A 21,012-nucleotide genomic window follows, 5' to 3' on the forward strand; every position below is an offset into this window, starting at 1 on the left:
CATGTCTTATTCACCTCTGAATTCCCAATACCTTGCGTAGGCACTCAGATAAAGTTTGTTGAATGAATGAATGGTTAGTAGAATCAAGTCATTGGTCTCCTATGAAAGGTAGAGGTTTGAATCCCCCTACTGACATCCCTACCATTGGGTCAAAAAGAGTAGAGTTCAGCTGGATAGAGTATACTGTAATGAGAGCAAAGTTGCTGGCTACATTATTACCCAGACCAGCCAAATTTGTCCTGGACGGTAACTCTAGGCCAACTGTGAACTCTGACCAGCTGTCTTGAAAACGTAATGTTAGTCATCAAGAGGAGTGGGTGAGAATGCAGCATCACTAACCCAGATGGTGGTAGGGTCTCACCCCAGTAAGTAATCTTCTCCTTTCATTGGTGTCTCCATCTGAGCCCCCTTTTGGGGTGGGATTGGTGTCGGCTGAAGAAAACCTTGGGGAGAGGGAGACGACACTTTTTCTTCCTAGTGTCTCCAGGGGCTACACATCTAACCCCGCCGTCTACAGGGAAAGACTGAGGTAAGCCAATGAAGTTTTCTGTCTAGGTTAAGGGCATACTTTGTGAGGTTCTGAGTTTAATATACATTTTTAGATCAGCACATCAGTCCTACAATCTCTGGATGGGGGAATAAAATCCTGCTGAGGAAGGAATGTAATCATGAGTTAACATAAAAGCAATTTTAGGAACTACCTATCGGGATCAACGTTACTTTTTTTTTTTTTTTAATGACAGCTCTCTGTGGATCATCTTTCTCTCAAGGTAGTTCTGAACTGACTTTTCCCAACAACTCCGGAGGCAACGAAGACTTCGTTTTGGAAACATTGGCTGGGTGAGCTGATGACTCACACCTCAGATGAATTAATAAAAGTTAAGAAAACAAAAACCAGATGTTTCCTTCATCTTAATATAGGCCTCTATGCTCTCTTTTGTCAGTTATACTGTCAATTGCTGGTTTCCTTCTCTTGGGGCAAAAATCAATCTTTAAAAAGTTTGAATCTCTCTGCATTTTTTGATGAACTCTGTCCCCACAGTTGCTATTTGGCTCAAATGTCCACAAAGACTGCAGCTCCGGCACCGACGGTTTCAGCAAGCGAATGGCACACAGTGCTTGAGGACAGCATACCAGAGGGCTTTGCACGCTACACTGGATTTGCTAGAGAACTCCTGCAACAGTCTCTGGGGAAAAGCACAAAGTGAAGCAGTCTCCTTGCTCACACGTAAACCTCCCCAGAACCAGAAATGGTCTGGCCAACTAGCCGAGGCTTCCTTTCCAGATCCAGGATTCATTCTTTGGCCCTTGACCCTCCCAGAAAATGCTAAGAACTGTATTTTAGAGTGCCCACAACATATATTTTCATTCTCCTGGCCAGACCAGTGGAGGATACACCGAAATCCAGAGTGACGCACTCTTTAAGGTTTCCTAGTAATACCACCCATCATTCCCGGAGAACGTCGGAAGCATTCTGTTTTTTGTGAGGGAAAATCATTTATTTTTTCCTCCATCTATTGTACTTTGCTTAAGGCAATTATTTTCCCCAGATGCCACCCCAAGCAGAAAGCTCCAGATGTTGTTCGGTCATAATGGGAGAATGGACTGCAAGTCCTAGTGTTTTCCAAGCTTGCATCCTCTCATGCCCTCCCAACTTTCTCATTCGGAGCCCTGAGCTGCTTTCTCTCACTCCTCTTTTCCTGCTTGGGTTCCATCTCCCCTCACCTTCCAGAGGCAAATTTAGATTTGCACCTTTCCTGCCTACATTTCTGAACGTCTTTGTCAAAAAAGGGATTCTCTAAAACTGCAGTACTACCAGTCCACACACCCATTTGCCCAACCCAGATCGCTGGGAATCATCGTAACCCACTTCACCCCTCACTCATTCACCGCATTTAGTTTCCAAGTCCTGTTGATTCTATTGACGACATGTCTCCTGCGTTTGTTCCCTCCGCTCCATTCCTCCTGACGTTTCTATAGTCCAGACCACACCCTCTTTCACCTGAACCACCATCCCTGTGTTCGCTCCTCCTCTGTCCGGAAAAGCCATCCTTCCCACTGCAGCCACAATGAGAGTGATCCCTCTAGAACCCAAATATGGTCATGTCTTCCACACACTGCCACTCCCTGGTCAGATAGTGGGCGTGGAGGCCTGGGAAAATCCCTTACACCAGTGAGTAACATGGAAGTGTCCGTTAAAGCTAGGCTAAAGCCACAGAAATGGCAGGGCATTCCCCAGCCTCCTGACCCCTCTCCCAGCTGGGCATTTATCATCCGGACTTTCCTCCATCCCAGTGCCATGTTGCCTGCGTACTTGCTAGTCTCCCTCACTGGACGGTGGACTCTGGATCTTGTTCAGTTCTGAACCCGCAGCACCATACACAGTGCCTGACACAGAGCAGACACTCAAAACTAAATAAGAGACAGAATCCCCTCTCCCTCCAAGGCAATGTGTTAGTTACCTACTGCTGCTATAGCAAATTACCACAAACATAGTGCCTTAAAACAACCTGCACTTGTCCTCTTACGGTTCTGTAGGTCAGAAGTCCGACACAACTTCACTGGGCTAAAATCAAGGTGTCGGCCAGGCTACTTTCCTTCCAGGGGTTCTGGGGGAAGACTTTGCTTCCTTGCCTTTTCCAGCTTCTAGAGACCGCCTTCCTCTCTCTTCAAAGCCAGGAATGCAGCATCTGTCTGCCCCTGCTTCTGTTAGCCATCTCTTTTTCTGAACACAGCCAGGAAATGTTCTCCAATGTTGCGGGCCCGTGTGATTGGACTGGGCCCACCTGGATAATCCAGGATACTCTCCCCATCTCCAGGTCAGCTGACTAGCAACCGTAATTCCATCTACACCTGTCTCTTTGCCATGTCACTATTCACAGGTTCCAGGCATTAGGGTGTGGACATCTTTAGGGTTCATTATTCTGCCCACCATAAGCAGTAATGGGTAAGGGCCCTGAATCCCATATAGCGGTCCCTTTCTAATGCTTTTTACATGATTGCAATGCTTTTACCTAATTGGCTGCGTCTGCCTTTATATCAAAACCATGATTTAAGTCACCTCTGTGTTCCTAGTGCCTGGTCCAGGGCTCAGACCCTGTGAGGTGCTCAGTGTTTGCTGACTGGAAGTTAGGAAGTAAAATACTGGTTGGCTGGAATGTTTAAATAGCAGCTTCTTGGTTCCCCTTAGAAAAGGGAGCTTTGATTGCTGGTCCCAAGAAAGTGTTAAAAAAACAATTTTATAGCACAATCAGGGGGTCCTATCACCATTATCTTGCTTTCTCACACTAAACCAGCTCTCAGATTGGAAAAACAGTCAGCTTCCATTATCTGACAGAAGTCTTCCAGATTTTTCAGATGAAAAAACAGCTCACATGCTTTCTGCCTAGTCCACATGGGAACACAGCTGTATAGGAAATTCAAGCGAACAAAAGAAAAAAAATCATGCAATAAAGCCTTGTGACTCCCCAGGCAACCAAGAACTGAATACTTCTCAAGCAATTTTGGTAGGATTAGTATTTAAACACACAGTGAACAACCTCAGTTCCAACAAATCTGGAGAAATTAAGCCTTGTTTCCAAGAAGCGCTCACAGAACTTTCAATGCGTTTTTCCATCACGGCGAAAAGAAAGAACTTGCACAGCTAAGCTGCATCTCTCGAGTGGGATCCCACGCCCACTGGACAGCAGCAAGTTTAAAACGAGCAGGACACCGGGGGCAGGGCTCCCAGGCTGCAATGGCGGTACGGGTGCCTGGTAAAGGAGAGGGGCTCTTTCACTCAGCAGACAGAATTGTCCAGAAACTATCAGGTCTCATGGAGTTCAGGCTCCAGCAATGACAGCCCCGGCTAAGCCGGTTCTCAGAGTTCAGCCTTCACCATGGCAACCGCTTGGGAAACCTCCAACTTGCTGAACTGGAGATTCTGAAGGAAAGTCACCCACAGCAGAAGCACGGTCTTCAGAGAGTTTTCCGTAGTTTATTCATATAGCACCTCATCAGCAAAACCTGACAGAATACTCAAGCTCAATGTCAAGAGCCTTCTGAATCCCGGTCAAAACGTTTCAAGGTACATCACTTCACCTGATCCCCCAAACAGGCCTGGCAGCTACTCGCGGCTGGAATCATACTCCAGTACCTACCACAGGGCTGGCACATGACAGCAGCTCAGTAAATGTTTGCGGGATCCGTGACCTGTCATCATTCTATAAAGGAAGAAACAGCCTCAGAGAGGCTCAAGCAGCCTCCTCAGCATGCCGAGCAGCAGGCAGGGCTGGCCTCCGGCCTCTGGCTTTCCCACTCCACCATGCTGGCCTTCTAAATCCAACTCAGTAAAGGGCAGGAGGACGTTTCGCTCCTTTTCGACAAACATTCATTGAGCGTCTACCCTAAAGCAGACCTTCCCACCACTCCTCGCTGTCCTCTGCCTGAGCAGTTCCTTCAAGCCTTGGTTTTAGTGTCACCTCCTGAGCAAGGCCTCCTCGATGAGCCCTTCCACAGCCACCGGGCCACCACCGCCTCGCACCCAGTACCCTCTATGCCGTTTCCTGTTTGGTACTCATCCCTGTCTCTAATTACTTGATGTGCGTATTTGTCTATTTATGGTTGGCCTTCCCCGACTGGAAGCTCCGTGATGGCAGGGTGCCGGCTCAGGCTTTCTGGTGACGCCATAAGATGAGGGAGACGAGGCCACTGAAACAAACAGCCAATGTGCTCTCAGGTGCATTCATAAAGATGTCCAGAACAGTGGACTTCCGGCACGTGTCTGAAAGACAGGGAGGCGATGGGGTTGTCAGCACGGGGCGGAAAGACTCAAGGAAGACACACCAGCTCTTCTTCTCCAACGTCTGAAGGCTGCGACCCAGAAGAGGGCCGTGGACTTGCCTCAGAGGAGCGGTGGGAGAGGGCTGGAGGAACAAAGTTGCAGGGGCAGGCTTGGGTTCAAGGTGCTCCTCGTTAGGATTGTTGGGTACTTCCTGTCTTGCACACTGATGTGTGAGTACTAAGAGGGTGGCCGGCATCCATTTTATTCCTCTCGCTATGTAAATAGCGCAGTACCTGGTATGTTTGTCACTCCATAACTATCTGATTGAATGAATGTTGTGTCGAAGATCAGTTACAGGCGGAGGCTGTCACTGTTCACTCTGCCTGGAATGTTCCTCATCCCCCCCGCCCCCGCCGCCTGTCATCTGCTTGACCCTCTGGTTACTCTGTGGTCTAACCTTAAATATCCCGTCGTCAGGAAAAGCTTCCCTATCCCCCTATCACCGAATTACAGGGCCCTCTCAGAGCCTCCTGTATTTTTCTATCGTGTGATGATTGTATTTGACGTTATTTGCTGGTTATTTGAGGTAGATATTCCCCTACCCGAAGGCACTCAGTCTCTCTTGCCTGAATGATCCCCAACAATGCCGTGAGACAGCTGTTGGCATCCCCTGTAGAGTATGCTCTGTGAGAGCAGGAACTGCTGTTATTTGCTGCTATAGCCATCGCGTGGGGCACAAAGCAAGTACGCAAATATTTCTTGAATGAATTAACTTTACAACTAAGAAACTGCTGAAGGCTCAGCAACATGTAAGTGGTCGACGTTACACAATAAGCCAGCAGTAGAGTCTAGATTTGAACCCAGGTCTGTGTAACTCCAAACCCTGGTTTTTTTCTACTACACCAAACTCTGCGGGTGCAGAGCCATTGTTCAGGACCTCGCGGTCTGCCATAAAAGGTGGGCCCCTTGGTGGAAATGTTGGAAGGCAGAGTGTGAAGGCATGGCACCAGCCAGGTTGCCTCACCTATGGGCTCAAAGAGATACAGGAGGGCACTTCACTAAGAATTCGAGAAACTTCCCAACCAGGGGAACTTGTGTCTGGCAGCCAACAGTGCAGCAGACGGAAGGACTGAGCTGAGACTTCATGCCCTACCCTGGCCTGATGGCAAGCAGGTGGTGGATGGGCAGCAGGATGGACGTCTGCAACTCCTTTCATCATCCTTCTAGTTATACTCAAGATGGACTAGCCCATCGCGTGCTATTGGAGCTGGGAGAGTAGCAGGTAACAAATCTAGACTTTGGATTTGAATCCTGGATCTGTCACTTACTAGCACTGTGACAACTTCCCTCCACCTGAGTTCCCTTATCTGTGAAAGGAGAATAACACAAAGCATGATTAAGATTAGATTAAAATGTGGATGAAAAGAACACCTCCTATATACACTGCCTGGATCTAAGGGGGCTCAAAAAAATGAGCACTATTTTTATCATTCCCAGTTTATTTCAAGCCTCATACCCCAATGCTGCATCATCTGTGTGCAGTACTTCCTGGCAAGGACTTTCTGATTAAGTCAAGACATCTACATTTCCATCTCCTTACACCTGTGCCCTGAGTCAGGTAAACAAATAGACTTGCTCAAATCTAATGCAGGGTTTTATTTGTGAATTAGGAAACATGCGTTTGTTCAAGAAACGAGCATCAAAGCTGCTGTCACCAAACCCCAACCTACAAAACTTCTTACGTACAAAGAGAAAGACCTGTCTTTAACTTGGAAAAAGGACTATTTGTGTGATCGTGCTCTCAACCCAACTTGCAACTGCCTTTCTACCTAACTGGATACAGAATTTACTCCCCCCATATAATGGAACTAACATTTTCATGACATTATCCACCACTGAGCTAACAGGCTACAAATCAATGTAACAGATTCGACTGCTTTGAGTCGTATTTCTTAAATGGTCCCATAAGCAAATACATCCAGCCTCACACATAAGCACCAGAAATTTGCCACCCCGTAAGTTACGTTCTGTTAGGTTTCTGTTTGTTGCTTTTTAAAACATCAGTCTTCCCCCTTTCCCAGTAGGTATATAGGTAGAAAAATAAATGAAGTCAGCACTCTTCACTTCTCACTAGAATAAACTGTGACTCAAACACTGTGAGTGGTTATTTGCAAGGCTATAATTTTTTTAATGACAGATTTTCCTAAAAGAAACCACTATAACATCTGTCCAAGAACTCCAAGGGAAAACAAAAAATACATAAAAGATTAAAAGTCTATTACTTTAACAGCACATTGCCAAACACGGACAACTAGGATAAAATGCCAAGGAACCTTAAAAAATAACTTGAAAAGATGCAACGTTCAAGTCATTCAAACGTGTAGGGTCCACAAAGAACAGAAAAACAAGTCCGAGAACAGTTCTACTTGTGCATGATGGGAACTCAGACTGTACCTCATCCAAGTTCATTCAGGTGTCTCAAACCAATAGATGTATGAGCAGAGTTTGTTTTTGCTTCTTTGCTTGGAGATGCGCACGCAGATTAGAGAGGAGAATCTTCCAGATGCTGATGTAAGCGCAGCAGACTTGGTTCCCCTCTGATAAAGTACGAAGGCAGATTTAGTTGACTCAAACTTTATCAGTTTCCCTAAGAAAAGGTCTTATGCATGCTGAAACAGACGAGTTACTGAATTTGTCATGCTAAGTATTTACAGCAATTTTCATAAAGTGAGCTCAGTAACTTGACAGGATAAAAAAGGTAGTTGTGAATTTCTTATATAACCTTTTACAACGTGAATGACTTCGTGGGTAAATGACGCTGAAGTTCAAAGCCCCTCAAACACACATTAACAAGAAATTATTGACTGCATGAAGAGGCACACATTGTAGAAAATGCACACTTCACGGGGTTCCTGCATAGCAGGAAAGTCACTACCACTACATAACAAATGGCTATGCCAACAGTTAGAGCTGCCACTCAAGGGTCCAACAGTAGAATTCCCTCAAAATCGCAAGGAGTGTTTGCATCACAGCAAGGAAACCTTTGGGAAGACAAGTACATATTTTGTTTGCAAAGATATTTTGTGTTGGACAATTTGAACATCGCATAAACAAATCCGTTTTTGAATTGGGTACGATTTAAGGCAATGCTACTCAGACCTGAGGGGGAAAAAACCCACAGAAGTTTCTAGTTTTCTTCTGAAACTTTGACGGGTCAGAATCAGTGTCGGAAAGGATCCCCCCGCTAAGATTCAATGCACCATTAGGTATCTGCAGCTTACAAAATAGGATCCACTTGCATACTCTGAATACGAAATGGGCAATGTTATGTACTCTTCCTTGACAACTGTAAAAAAACAAAACAAACATGGCAGCTTAGGTATTTCATATTAAAATGTCACATGAGCATGAAGACAACTACACCTGGTGCACACAAAGGAGCAACCGCCCTCACAGCAAGCTCTCCGCAGCGCTGTACTTCTCTCATGACTGGCTGTGGTGTAGTGTGGAACGGTCATGGATTCATAAATTAACTTTTAACATCAACTACAGACTAATGAATGACAATCAGACACAAGTAAGTTCAAAAGTTTTACATTTTGCTCCTGTTTGGCTGCTAAAGAGCAGCGATTTAAATTCATATAAAAACTTCTGACCACAAAGCTTGCTATACACATAAAGTACATAATCAAAAAGTAAGCAGCAATTGAATTTCTTATTTAAACTTATCTGGTATATATTATTTACATATTTGGGGGGAGAGCTCTCCGAAACCACCATGCTCCTTACTCCCCTTCCTGGCCTCTGCCCCCTCTCCGCCTGCCCCAGCCCCTCCAAATCGAAATCAAGTGCTCTGAACTATATACAACTGTACTTTGGCTAAGTGGGCTGGATGGCGCGACTCCTTCCCAGGTCTTGGAGTGGAAGAAAAGAAACAAAGTCTTGGAAGTCATGTGCAGCCTTCTTTTCCGAGTAGCAGTGTACTGTAGCCAACAAATCTGTTCTTTTCATGGCAAGGGGGGCAGAGGGCCCCCGCACTTCACTCCCCAATCTGAATGGGGCAAGATCCAGAGCCACTGGCCTCTTGCACCACAACAGGCCACCGGACAAAAAGGAAAGGAAAAGGTCACGACAGAGGCAGCAGCAATCAACACAAGTTTCCCGACAAAGGAACTTCTCCTGCTAGCACTCCCCCCTCTTCCTCTCCCTCCCCTCCCACAAATTCATTGCCTTAAAATTAATTCATATCACGAGAACTCGGTACTCTGGTTAAGTGTCAAGTAAATATAAGAAAGAGTAAATCTGTCACCTTGTATACTTGAACTGGGACATAAAGCTGGGACACATGACATCACTGAAATTAACTTTCTAAAACAGATCCGGTCTACATAGTGCAGCCAATAAAACGTAAGAGTTTGTTCACAATCTGCCTTGTACAGGGTATTTATAGTCTTTCGATGCCATATAAATAGCATTTATACAGCTTAAACATTCAGAGACATGCACTGGGACTTTTTAGGTAGTACGAATTTCTTCACAATCACATGTGCAAATTTTACAGATCACTAAGTGAGTTATGAGTAAGCTTAGGCTGGACCGTGTCTTGTATTATCTAACAAATTTAACGGGGGTTCAGAGTCATCCATAGGAAGAACCAGGCGTGTTCCCCGAATGACCAGTTCATGGTCCCCGAATGCAAGTTCCCGATCCAGGGCATCTTCAGAACTGTTTCCCATAAATCTCCTAGGGGCACCGGACGATGCTGATTCAGTGTTCACGGTAGAATCTCCATACGTCAAACTAATATCACCATCATTGAGAATAAGATCGGAGTCATCATCTTTCAACTGTTCCTGGTTCTAAATTCAAATAAAATAAGTTTTGCGAATTGTTATGAAATTCAAGAAACATTTCCAATAGCAGAATTTTCAAGGATGCCCTATTTAAAAAGCTTCAGGATAAAGTCAAAAGTCCTCACCTTGGCTTAAAAGACACTGTGCGACTTGGGCCCCTCAGCTTCATCTCCCACCACCTTCTGTTTCTCTGACCTCACCCACCTCACTGTGTGCCCGAAGACTGAAGTGCTGACAGCTGCCCCAAATCTCTCGTGCTTTCTCTTACGTCCTGTCCCCTCTCCCCTCCTTCATGTAACTAGCGCCTACTTATCACTGAGGTCTTGGCTGAAAAGTCACTTTCTCCCAGAAGTCTTCCTTGATCATCCAAGGCTAGCTTAGGGGTCCTCCTGTGTTCTCCCTAGCGTCCTGTACTTAGTCTTCTCCTTAGAGTGGCACTTACCCCTTTGCGTAACTGCTCAGGCAGTGGTCTGCGCCACACCCCCCCCCCCCCCGCACTAGACCCTAAGTCCCTTGTACGCTGTACTTCAATCACCTAACAGTTTGGGGGCACAGAGAAAGTATTCGCTAAATATAAGTTCAATTGATTGTTGAACAGATTTATATAAATGAAGCTTTTACTGCCGTATCAACAATACCTAGAAATACTGAACCCTCACTACACACTTGTCACCCAGCTCAATGGGCGTTGGTTCTAATGGAAACTTTGGGGCCAAAAAGAATATAAATAAAGTTCCAGAAAAGGGAAAAACGTCTAGCATATATAGTGCCACTGTGGCAAATTAAAAAGTGTACATGTGCACAGGAAAGTCTAGAAGGTATTCAACAAAATGATGATAGTTAGCTCTGCATGACAGAATTGCTAGTGGTTTTTATTTTCTTATGTTTTTGTACTATCTGAAATTTTATTATAATGAGTACATATTACTTTTAAAAATCAGAAAGTCATTTTTAAAAATGTAGAGTAAGAATTATTCTAAATAGTCATATTGATCTAGCAAAAAAAAAGTCTGTGACTAACACTCCTTGAGGGAAGTAGAGCTGACAGAAACATCCTACACTCAGCTCTCCTATCCTGTGCGTGTTTAAAATCTTTAAATTTGTCTAAGATGGTCAAATAGACTGAGGGCACGATTGGACAAAAATTTTTAAACTTAAAAAAAATTTGCTGTTGCTAGAAATTTGCCTAAATACTCAAAGACAAAGACATGTGAATTAAAAACCAAACAAACCCATTCCACCAACCAGCCATAATCCCTTCCTGCCCAATCCATTTATAACAGTTAAGTCTAACAAGCGTGTCTAACGCTTAATTCAGCAATACTCAAAGCTCTGTGGCACCTTCACTCGTCAGCAGGGGCTCTTCAGCACCTTCTAATGACTTTATTAAGTTTCAGGTTTGGGGCAATATCTACCAAATTTTAAAATGCATATGACTTTTGACCTAGCAACTTAACCTTTAAAATCTATTCTTTATAACTTTATATTCTTGGGTAAATTTATATACACAAGGATATTCACTGTAAACATTGTTTGTAATAACAAAAACACAAAAGGAGGAACAATGTAAAGGTCTAGCCACAGGAGACTAATTAAATCAATCTTGGCAAAACCACACTGTGCAGCCACCAATAGAGAGAAGGTAAGGGATCTCATGGACTCTTAGAAACATATCCATGCTGTATCATTAAGTGAAAAAAGCAAGTAGCAGGACAATACTCTTATTATGATCCCATTTGTGTAAAACAATAAAGAGAGCTATATATACACATATAAGTTTGTGTAGATAAACTATAGCAGGGAGTATCCAAAATAAACCCTTAATAAAGACTGCCTCTGGGGGATGGAGGTGGGAGAAAGAGAGCGACTTTTATTTTTCACTTTGTACGTTCCATACTGTTTGAATATCTGGCTGTAAGCATGCTACTTTTATAATTTAATAAGTAGTTAACATAGCAAAAATTAAATTAAAAAATTAAGTTTTATGGTTGTTATGGGTTACATGGTATCTCCCCCCCGCACCCCCCCCCCCAAGAGATGTGAAATCCTAACTCCCAGTACCTGTGAATGTGACCTTATCTGGAAATAGAGTCTTTGCAGGTGATCACATTAAGATTAGGTCCTTGGTGTGGGCCCTGAGCAAGTATGACTGGTGGGTGTCCTTATAAAAAGGGGAAATTTGGAGACACAGACGCATACGTGCACACAGGGAGAATGCCAGGTACAGATGAAGACAGAGATCTGTGTGATGCATCTTCAAGCCAAAGAATGCCAAAGATGGCCAGCAAACCACGAGAAGCTGGAGAGAGCCCTCGGAAGGCCCCAACCCTACTGGCACCTTGACCTCAGACTTCTAGCCTCCAGAACTTGAAACAGTAAATTTCTGTTGTTAAGCCATTCAGTTCGGGGTACTCTGTTATGGCAGCCCAAGGAAATGAATAGAACAATGCCGTATTTTGCTATCCACAGGACACACAGGCATTGTGGAACTCTTCTGGCTTTTGGTGATGGCGAGTGGGTCTTTGGAATCCCAGAGCCAGACCTCAATGACTTAACTGACAAAGCTGGCTGACCCCTCAGCACAGAGCCACATGGGCTAACAGGGTAAAGAGGGAATGGGGGCCGTGCTTGATATGGGAGCCTGGGCAAAGTGGCAGGGAGGGACAAGACAACACGGGGTGTTCCCCCCAGCCCACCAGTAGTCTGTCGGAACTGTGCACTGACTCAACATAATACAACGCTGCAGGGTGCTCCTCCCTGACCCAGGTGCCACCCCTGCTAAGACTCCTCTTCCCCATCCGTTCTCTGTGGGATCTGCTCGAAAACACCACAGAGGCGGTCACAGGGAACTGGAGGGTGCACGTCTACACTGCTTTACCACAGCCTCATCTCTCAACTCAAGGTGTTGCATCAGAGTAGTCAAAATTGGTGGGTTTTGTTAACATGGGTACTTTATTTGATGCACCAGATTATTTTTGAAGGGTTGGGTTAGAAGTAAAGGTTTTTAAAAAAGAACTTGAAAAATTAAATGTTCATATTTTAAAATAAAAACTGGTTAGCATTTGTCATTTCTTTCTTTGTGGCAATACCTGCTGAATCACTAATCTTATGTCGGCAGCTAAGGAAAAAATATGGAATCTAGATTATATCTAGATATATCCATGCCTCCCAGCAATACGGTACACAGGTAGATAAACTTTCCCTAATACCCGAAATAAAAGAGCATCTGTTGCACTTTAGGGGCATCAAAAAATGTTTTAGTAATCCTCTCCACATGACTGTGACGACCCTGATTTATAGATTACAATATACGCAGTTAGTACTAAGCTCAGGCCACATGCTGCAAATAAATGAAAACCAGCATGGAAATAGAATTATTTACTAAAATCACTGACAGTAAGATGAGATGCTATTCTGTATCTTTTTTCAAATGACGGCTCAAAGGCGGTGAATTATATTTATAGATTTCAGTGCATTTTCTGGCTGAGCAAAATATGTTTATATTCCTGCTTGTGGATTTTATACCTTAAACGCAAGCAAAGCAAAACAAAACAAAAAACCAGTAACCCATCCACAGAACAGATAGTTTTAAATTTAACTTAATGAAGAACTTAGGTTCTGGATAAAACCAACTTACCTCATAAGCCTGGGGGCTGGTTAGGCATCTCGCAACGGGTCCACAGCAGGCAGGGAGGGTTGTCGTGAGAGGAGGCCCACTGTGCGTCAGCAGAGGCTTCAGATAGCTGTGCCAGTTAAGGAAGAGCTGCGTTCCTTTCTTTACCAATTTAAAAGAACAATCTGTTTGATAACAATCACTGTCACAGTGTACCTACCAATTCAGATAGCAAATGTTGTCCCATTTCATGACCCTATTACGCAACGGGAGGGAGATTTTATTATTATCTCTGTTTTACAAATATGGAAACTCAGGCTCATAGAAGTCAATGATCTGCCTAAAGTCACACAATTAAGTAAACGGAGGACCAATACTCGAACTCAGATTGGCTTGATTCCAAATCCTATGCCCTTTCCACTACATCATATTGCCTTTCTGATTTTACTAAAGCCAAAAGGAAGACAAAATCACTCTCAATTTAGCGCTGAAGGAGACACGGAAGAAACTAAAGAATGGTAAGAGCCTAAAAAGAGATTAAATATTCCAGTAGTAGAATATAGCAATAAAAATGGTTTTAATTATTTATTGTAGACTCAGCTGGCCTCTTCAATGAGTTGAAACTTTAGTATCAAAGGAAACTCAATTCTAAAAACATTAAAAAAATTATGCATCATGAGGTCCTCTGTCATAGACTCTTATTTCAGTATTCATCTATTCTCCAAAAATAAAAATAAAAACAGATGCAACAATATATTTGATACTCAGAAGAAAAAAAGAGGGAATCATGAGAAAAAGCAGAAAAAGGGAGAAAGACACATACATATTCGCTACTTTCTAAAATTACAACTTAAGGTTGTTCTCAATTAAAAATGAGGAGGCCAAAGAAATTTACATAAATTCACATATTTATAAACTCTAAGATTAAAGTACTTCATATAAACACACTTACGTAGCTCATAAAACATCTTGCCACACAAAACCACTGAAAATCTGGAATGATGAATTCTACTAGTGCATTAAGTACAGAAAGTACCAGATCGTAGTTTAGTGGTACTTAACACGCTAGTACAGAGGCTAATAAGTCTTGGTATTTAACTCTATAAGAACAAATTCCCTAAAAACTAAAACTTACCAAGTATTGACAAAAGGAAATCTGAATAGTCCTGTATTTATTAAAGAAACTAAAAACCTCTTCATACAAAAAGTTCCAGGCCCAGAAGGCTTCACTGGTTAAAATCTTCCCAGACTTAAGAAATACACAAACTCCTCCAGAAAAATAGAAAAAGAGAAAAATTCTTCCCTACCTGTTTTATAAAACTAGCACAATCTTCCTATAGAAACTTGACAAGGACATTACAAGAAAAAAAAATCACGAGCCAATACCTCTCATGAAAAGACACAAAAATCAGACACAAAATACTAGCAAATTAAATCTAGTGACATACACAGTGAATAATATCATAATCAAGTGGGATTTGTTCCAGTAATGTAAAATTGGCTTAACATTCAAACAATTGATGAAAATCAGCAAGATAACACACTAAAGGAGAAAAAATAAATACACGATCGTCTCAGTTGATGTAGAAAAAGCGTCTAATAATATTCAATACCTATTTATGGTAAGAACTCTTAGCAGACTAGAAATAGAAAGGAATTTTCTTACATTGATCAAGGATATCTCAAAAACTGACAGCTAACATCATACTCAATGGTGAAATATTGAAAAATTTCCCCCTTAGGTCAGGAATAAGACAAGAATGCCCGCTATCATCACTTACATTTAACATTGTACTGGGAATGTCCAGCCAATATAATAAGACATAAAAATAAAACATTATTATTCACTTGGTTATGTGCATAGAAAATAGAATCTAAAAACTATTAGAAATGTAAGTAAACTTAACAAGATTGCTGGATACAAGGCCAATATATAAAAATCCAATTATATACCTATATATTAAGGGCAAAAATGTAGAAAATAAAATAAAATGAAATACATACCATTTACAATAGCACCCAAAATACCAAATATATAGAGATAAATATAATGAAAGATGTGCAAGACCTGTCACTAAAAACTATAAAACATTAATGAGAGAAGTTAAAGAAGATCTAAATGAATGGAGGATATACAGTGTTCATGGATCGGAAGACTCAATATTGTTAAAATGTCAGTTCTCTCCAAATTCATCCACAGATTTAATACAAATTCAATAATTTGCCAGCAGCTTTTTTTCTGTGTGTGTGTGAGCATGAGTGTGCATGTATGTATGGAAAATGACAAGTTGTTTCTAAAATTTAGATGAAAATGCCATGGACCTAAAATAGCTAAGGCAATACTAAAGAATGACAAACCTGTAGAATTTCTCCTATTGGATAGCAAGATTTATTAAAAAGTACAATAATTAAGAGAGTGTGGTATTGATGTAAAAATAGACAAAGAGAAAAGACGGTCCGGAAACAAGAGCCCCCCGACTTATATGGCCAAGTGATTTACAACAAAATTTCCACTGCAATACAGTGGGTTAAGGATGGCATTTCCAATAAACGGTGCTGGGTCAACTGAATACTCGTATGGGAAAAAATAGGTCTTGACCCACACCTCACACTATACACAAAAATCAATTTGTAATGGATCGAAGACTTAAATGTGATAGTTAAGACAATCATATGTTTAGAAGAAAACATAGGAAAATATCTTCATGACCTTGGGATATAAAAGATCTCTTAAGACACAAAAAGCACTAACCATAAAAGAAAAGATTAATGAAATAAACTTCATTAAAATGAAGAATTTCTGTTCCTCAAAAGACAGGATTACAAAAATGAAAAGGTGAGCTATAGATTGGGAGAAGATAGTCACAATACATATAACTAACAAAGAACTCAATTCAGGAATGTAGAAAGAATTACAAGTAAATAAAAAAAAGATAAGACAGTTCAATTAAATAGTGAGCAAAAGAACCGAACAGACACACTTCATAAAAGAGGATATCCAAATGGCCAATAAACATATGAAAGGAAACCTCATCAGAGGAATGCAAATTAAACCACATGAGATATCACCACGCACCCACTGAAATGGCTAAAATTTCAAATGCTGGCCAATGCCAAGTTTTGGAGAAGATGTGGAACAACTTAACTTGCTGGTGGGAGTGTAAATTGGTTACAACCACTCTGGAAAACAGGTTGGCAATATCTATTAAAGCTAAACATACACTTGCTCCAAATTCCATTCCTAGGTATATACCCAAGAGAAATGAGTGCCTATGTTCATCAAAAGATGTACAAACAGGGAATTCCCTGGTGGCGCAGTGGTTAAGAATCCACCTGCCAGTGCAGGGGACACGGGTTCAAGCCCTGGTCGGGGAAGATCCCACACGCTGCGGAGCAACTAAGCCTATGCGCCACAACTACTGAGCCTATGCTCTAGAGCCCGCAAGCCACAACTACTGAGCCCACGTGCTGCAACTACTGAGCCCGTGTGCCTAGAGCCCATGTTCCGCAACAAGAGAAGCCACCGCAGTGAGAAGTCCACGCACCACAATGAAGAGCAGCCCCCGCTCAGCGCAACTAGAGAAAGCCCTCCCGCAGCAACGAAGACCCAACGCAGCCATAAATAAATAAATTAATTAAAAGATTATTTTTTTAAAAAAAGATGTACAAATGTTTAGCTTTATTTATAATCGTCAAAAGCAGGAAACAACCTAAACGTTTATCAACAATAGTTTCTGAGATATCCTTAACCAAAAAAAAAAAAAAAAAGAAAACCCCCAAAAACCAAAACCCCGTAGTATATTCATACTATTTATGGAACACTACACAGCAATGATAAAGAATGAATTACTGGTACAGGCAACAATATAGATAAGTTACACAATGTTGACTGAAAGAAGCAAAACATAAAGTAATACATAGTATATAATTCCATTTATATGAAGATCAAAAATAGGTAAAACTAATCCATGTTGCAAGGAATCAGAACAGTGGCCGCCCTTTTGGCTGTAAGGCCTTCAGGGAAGTCATTACTGACTGCAGGGAAAACAGGGAGCCTTCTGGGGTGCTTGAAGTGTTCTTCGTATCTTTATATGGGTGGCAGGCACACAGGTGTATACATAAGTCAAAATTCATTAAGCCGCACCCTTAAGATTTGTATACATTACTGTATTTAAGTTATATCTCAATTATAACAAATGAACAAACGGACTGCACAAAGGAACTGAAATCTAGAATGATGAATGATTAATTATACTACGGCACTAGGTATTAAAATTACCAAGTCTTAGTCTAGTAGTACTGAGTCAAACAATTCTTGGTGGTCACTTCTATAAGAATATAAAAAAATATTATTCTACTCTTTCTCTACATTAGGATCATTTAATTATTTTGTATATTATGCAGAAAATATACAAAACATTTATGAAGGAAAAACTAAACAATTTTTGTTAAATCAGAAGGATGAAAAAAATCTCAAGAGATATGGGAGTGGCTTATACCCAAAATGCTGATAATGGAGCCAAAAGTAATGACATAATCATTAAACAATTTTTTTTTTTTTTTTTTGCGGTACGCAGGCCTCTCACTGTTGTGGCCTCTCCCATTGCGGAGCACAGGCTCTGGACGCGCAGGCTCAGCGGCCATGGCTCACAGGCCCAGCTGCTCCGCGGCATGTGGGATCTTCCCGGACCAGGGCATGAACCCGTGTCCCCCGCATCGGCAGGTGGACTCTCAACCACTGTGCCACCAGGGAAGCCCTCATTAAACAATTTTAAGGAGCCAGGATCTCTCTCCCTCTAATAGGAGTCTTAATACCATAGATAAGCGAGTATTCATGTTCCCGTATATTAATTTTGAGTCCTCGTAAAAAGTGAATGTAAAAATCTAGCAAACAGAATATAGTAAATAGTAGCTTCTAATGATAATTGTCAAGCGCATTTTTTGTAAACATAGAAGGTTTTGATCAGAAAGTCAAAAGCAAGGGAAAAACATTTTACATGGTTGTCCCAAATTTGCTTCAATGGAACATAAACCAGGTTTTGATTCCCTTACTGATAAGTCTCAGCCAGAAAGAACTCCATGGTCCCTTTTTCTAGTTCAACTTTCAAATAAGAAATTAATTTTAATAAATAGTGAGTGATAAAATGTTTTTTAAAAGGCATGATTTAAACAGGTTATTATATATAGCCCGACCCAAAGTATAACTATGAAGAAGACTGTTACGATAGGACAAGAAGGAAATTGGTAAACAATGAAGCACTGGCATTCTGAATGGAGAGGAGAATCTCCCAGTCTGTGGAAAGGTCAGAGAAAAAACGACATCGCTGACTACTGCGGTACCTAGCATCACTGAATTTCTCATTCTCATGTTTTTTCCTAAGGCAGTCTTTCCTCTTTTACTCTAACAAGCACACGGACAAACACCAACAAATCCCTTTTGCGGCATTCACTCGATTAGCTAAAGGACAATAAATATTAAAGTTTGCTCAATAAATAAACCTATATATCAAAACAAGTCTATCATAAGGGCTCCTGAGTCCCTGCATACAGCAAGCTTCTGCAATAACCAGTCCTTACTGGTTCCATGGGTTTTCAGAGGATTCATCTGTGTGGGTTTCCTCTGGTAACCTTCTCTACTACACTGAAGGGGAAAGGGAAGACCAAAGGCAGGTTTTATATTCCAGTTCAGGAAGAGAGTGGTCAAAACCGTTGTTCCATTAAACTCTAGCGTCCACGTCCACACTGCCATTTTTTTTCTCAGTTAAGGATACTTATGATCAAAGTTATACCATATCCGGAAAAGCCAGGCACTCTCTGCTTTGGTAGTTCTTCTTTCACTTTCAGGAATACCCTGCAAACAGATTATAAATCAATACATACACAAAGATAAAAACACATTTAGTTAAGAGTCATTTCTTTGTAGAATCAGGAACATAGCCTACCGCATACGAGATACTCTCCAACATGGGTAACATGAGAAATTTAATAGCTTGTACACTGCAGCTTGGGAATAAAAAATTGAAGTGTTTTTCTGAACACTTCTATTACTCAGGCTGCTTACTGATTTATGAGTCTACTGGCATTTAAAAAGATCAGTGTGGGATAATCCATCCCCTAAATCTGAAAGGCTTACACTCATGTGAACTGCACCTTAAGTAGAAAACATCCCATCAACATCCCGATCTCTGGGAGTTGTCATGGGTCCCAAAGTTAACTGGCATTTTCAAAGTTGCTACTATGTTCTTAGAACACTAGCAAAATGTAAGTAAGTAGGGAAATTCCATGTTAAGCCTGACTGGGTAGGAGGGAAAAGTAACAGCAAGCAGCTTCAAAAACAGCTCCCCCAAAACATCAACTGGGTCCTTATGTGTAATATGATGCGGTCGGCCAGCAGTGGCGCTGTTAGGCCACCTGGTTCCTCTCGGCTCTGACACGAACTAGTTGGGCAACTCCCTTTCCCTCTCTCCAGCGGAGTTTTTTCATGTATACAATGTTACTCGAAGGCTCTATCCAGCATGAATGTTCTATGTTTCCGGGATTTTCGAAGAGTACGGAGTTTAGATTCTGGCTTTTGGTTCCTGTTCTTCCTGGTCTTCGAAATAAATGAATCTTCCTCTCAACATGTATCAAAACATAGACAATATAAAAATGTTTGAGAACACTGTATGGGCTTACAAGAGCGGAGAATCACCCATATTTCCTTTCACATCAGGAGGCATTGGTTTGTATGTCTCCGCTTTTTGAAGAGCGACGAATCTGTAAATCTCACATGATCCTCTCACCACATGAGCACCTGTACACCCAACTCCCACACGCTCTGTAGTTACTAAAATCTTCCTCTGGGCTTCCCAGTGGACACTCGAAATACGGAGTAAACAATATACTGAGCCAAGGCATCCATACGGTTTTGAGGGCAAGGTAAAAATGAGATTTTTTTTCCTGGATGTCACAGCTGCTACTCACCTACCTGGCTCTCTCCCTGTCACTCCATTTCCATTTGTCCTCTGTGGCGACAGAGGGGACATAGCAAGTGGAGACTTTCGCAGATGGTGATCAAGCACTTGTCCGAGGGCCTGTTTGGTAACTCTTCTTGTTTGGCCGTGGGGGTGGAGGCACTGAGGAGCTATTGCCCCTTGGAAAGCACCCCAGCAGCTCACCGTCATGGGAATTTATCCAGCCTTGTTGTACAAATAGTGCAAGCCCATGAAATTATACTTTAAGGTTCCGACCACAAAAGGGGCAAGTACTTACTATGTCACGTACACACTCAGCACTCAATAGCTAGCAAAATTAGCATTCAGGAAATGAATCTGATAAAAAACATTTTTAAACTACACTCTGAAGACAAATAAACCAGGGCTTGTTTCAGACAAGAAAAAGAACTGTGTTTTTAAAGAGATGCTTTCCATCTTCAAAAACCTCATTTCTGTGATTCCCCATCTCATGTCTAGGGCAGAGGCATATAGTCAGTGGTGCTCAGAAAGTATTAACAAGTGGCGGGAAAATACCAGAAAAGGGTGGTCAGTCTAGGGAAGGCACTGAGTCACACTGCATTCAGTCTACCAGGTTCAGGTTCAGAGGAAGAACTGAGAAAGTGACACATGGAAGTAAGCAAGGAAACATGGGCAAGGCTGAGGCACGGGGTAAGAAAGCACATTCTCCTGAACAGGCAGGAAAGACTGGCTGAAGAGTCCAACGCTTCTGGGCAGTTCTCAAGGGCAGCTGCTGGTCATCCAATTTGAAAGTTACACAGGAAGAGCAGCTGGAGTGGGGCTTACATCAGA

At 42.0% G+C, this 21,012-nt stretch overlaps 1 protein-coding gene across 2 annotated transcripts in view; it reads right to left on the minus strand.

Moving 5' to 3' along the window:
• Positions 1-6,926: 6,926 nt before the first annotated feature.
• SLC9A6 (solute carrier family 9 member A6) overlaps positions 6,927-21,012 on the minus strand; it is a 52,418-nt gene continuing 38,332 nt past the window's right edge. For both annotated transcript variants that reach the window (XM_033850137.2, XM_033850139.2), the window contains 3 exons: positions 19,000-19,079; positions 13,253-13,358; positions 6,927-9,621 (listed from right to left, as the gene is read on the minus strand). In XM_033850137.2, the coding sequence (XP_033706028.1) occupies positions 9,349-9,621; positions 13,253-13,358; positions 19,000-19,079 (459 nt within the window). In that variant the 3' untranslated portion in view covers positions 6,927-9,348. The remainder of the gene's footprint in view (positions 9,622-13,252; positions 13,359-18,999; positions 19,080-21,012) is intronic.

The sequence above is a fragment of the Tursiops truncatus genome, chromosome X (assembly GCF_011762595.2).
Source record: "Tursiops truncatus isolate mTurTru1 chromosome X, mTurTru1.mat.Y, whole genome shotgun sequence".
Taxonomy (NCBI): domain Eukaryota; kingdom Metazoa; phylum Chordata; class Mammalia; order Artiodactyla; family Delphinidae; genus Tursiops; species Tursiops truncatus.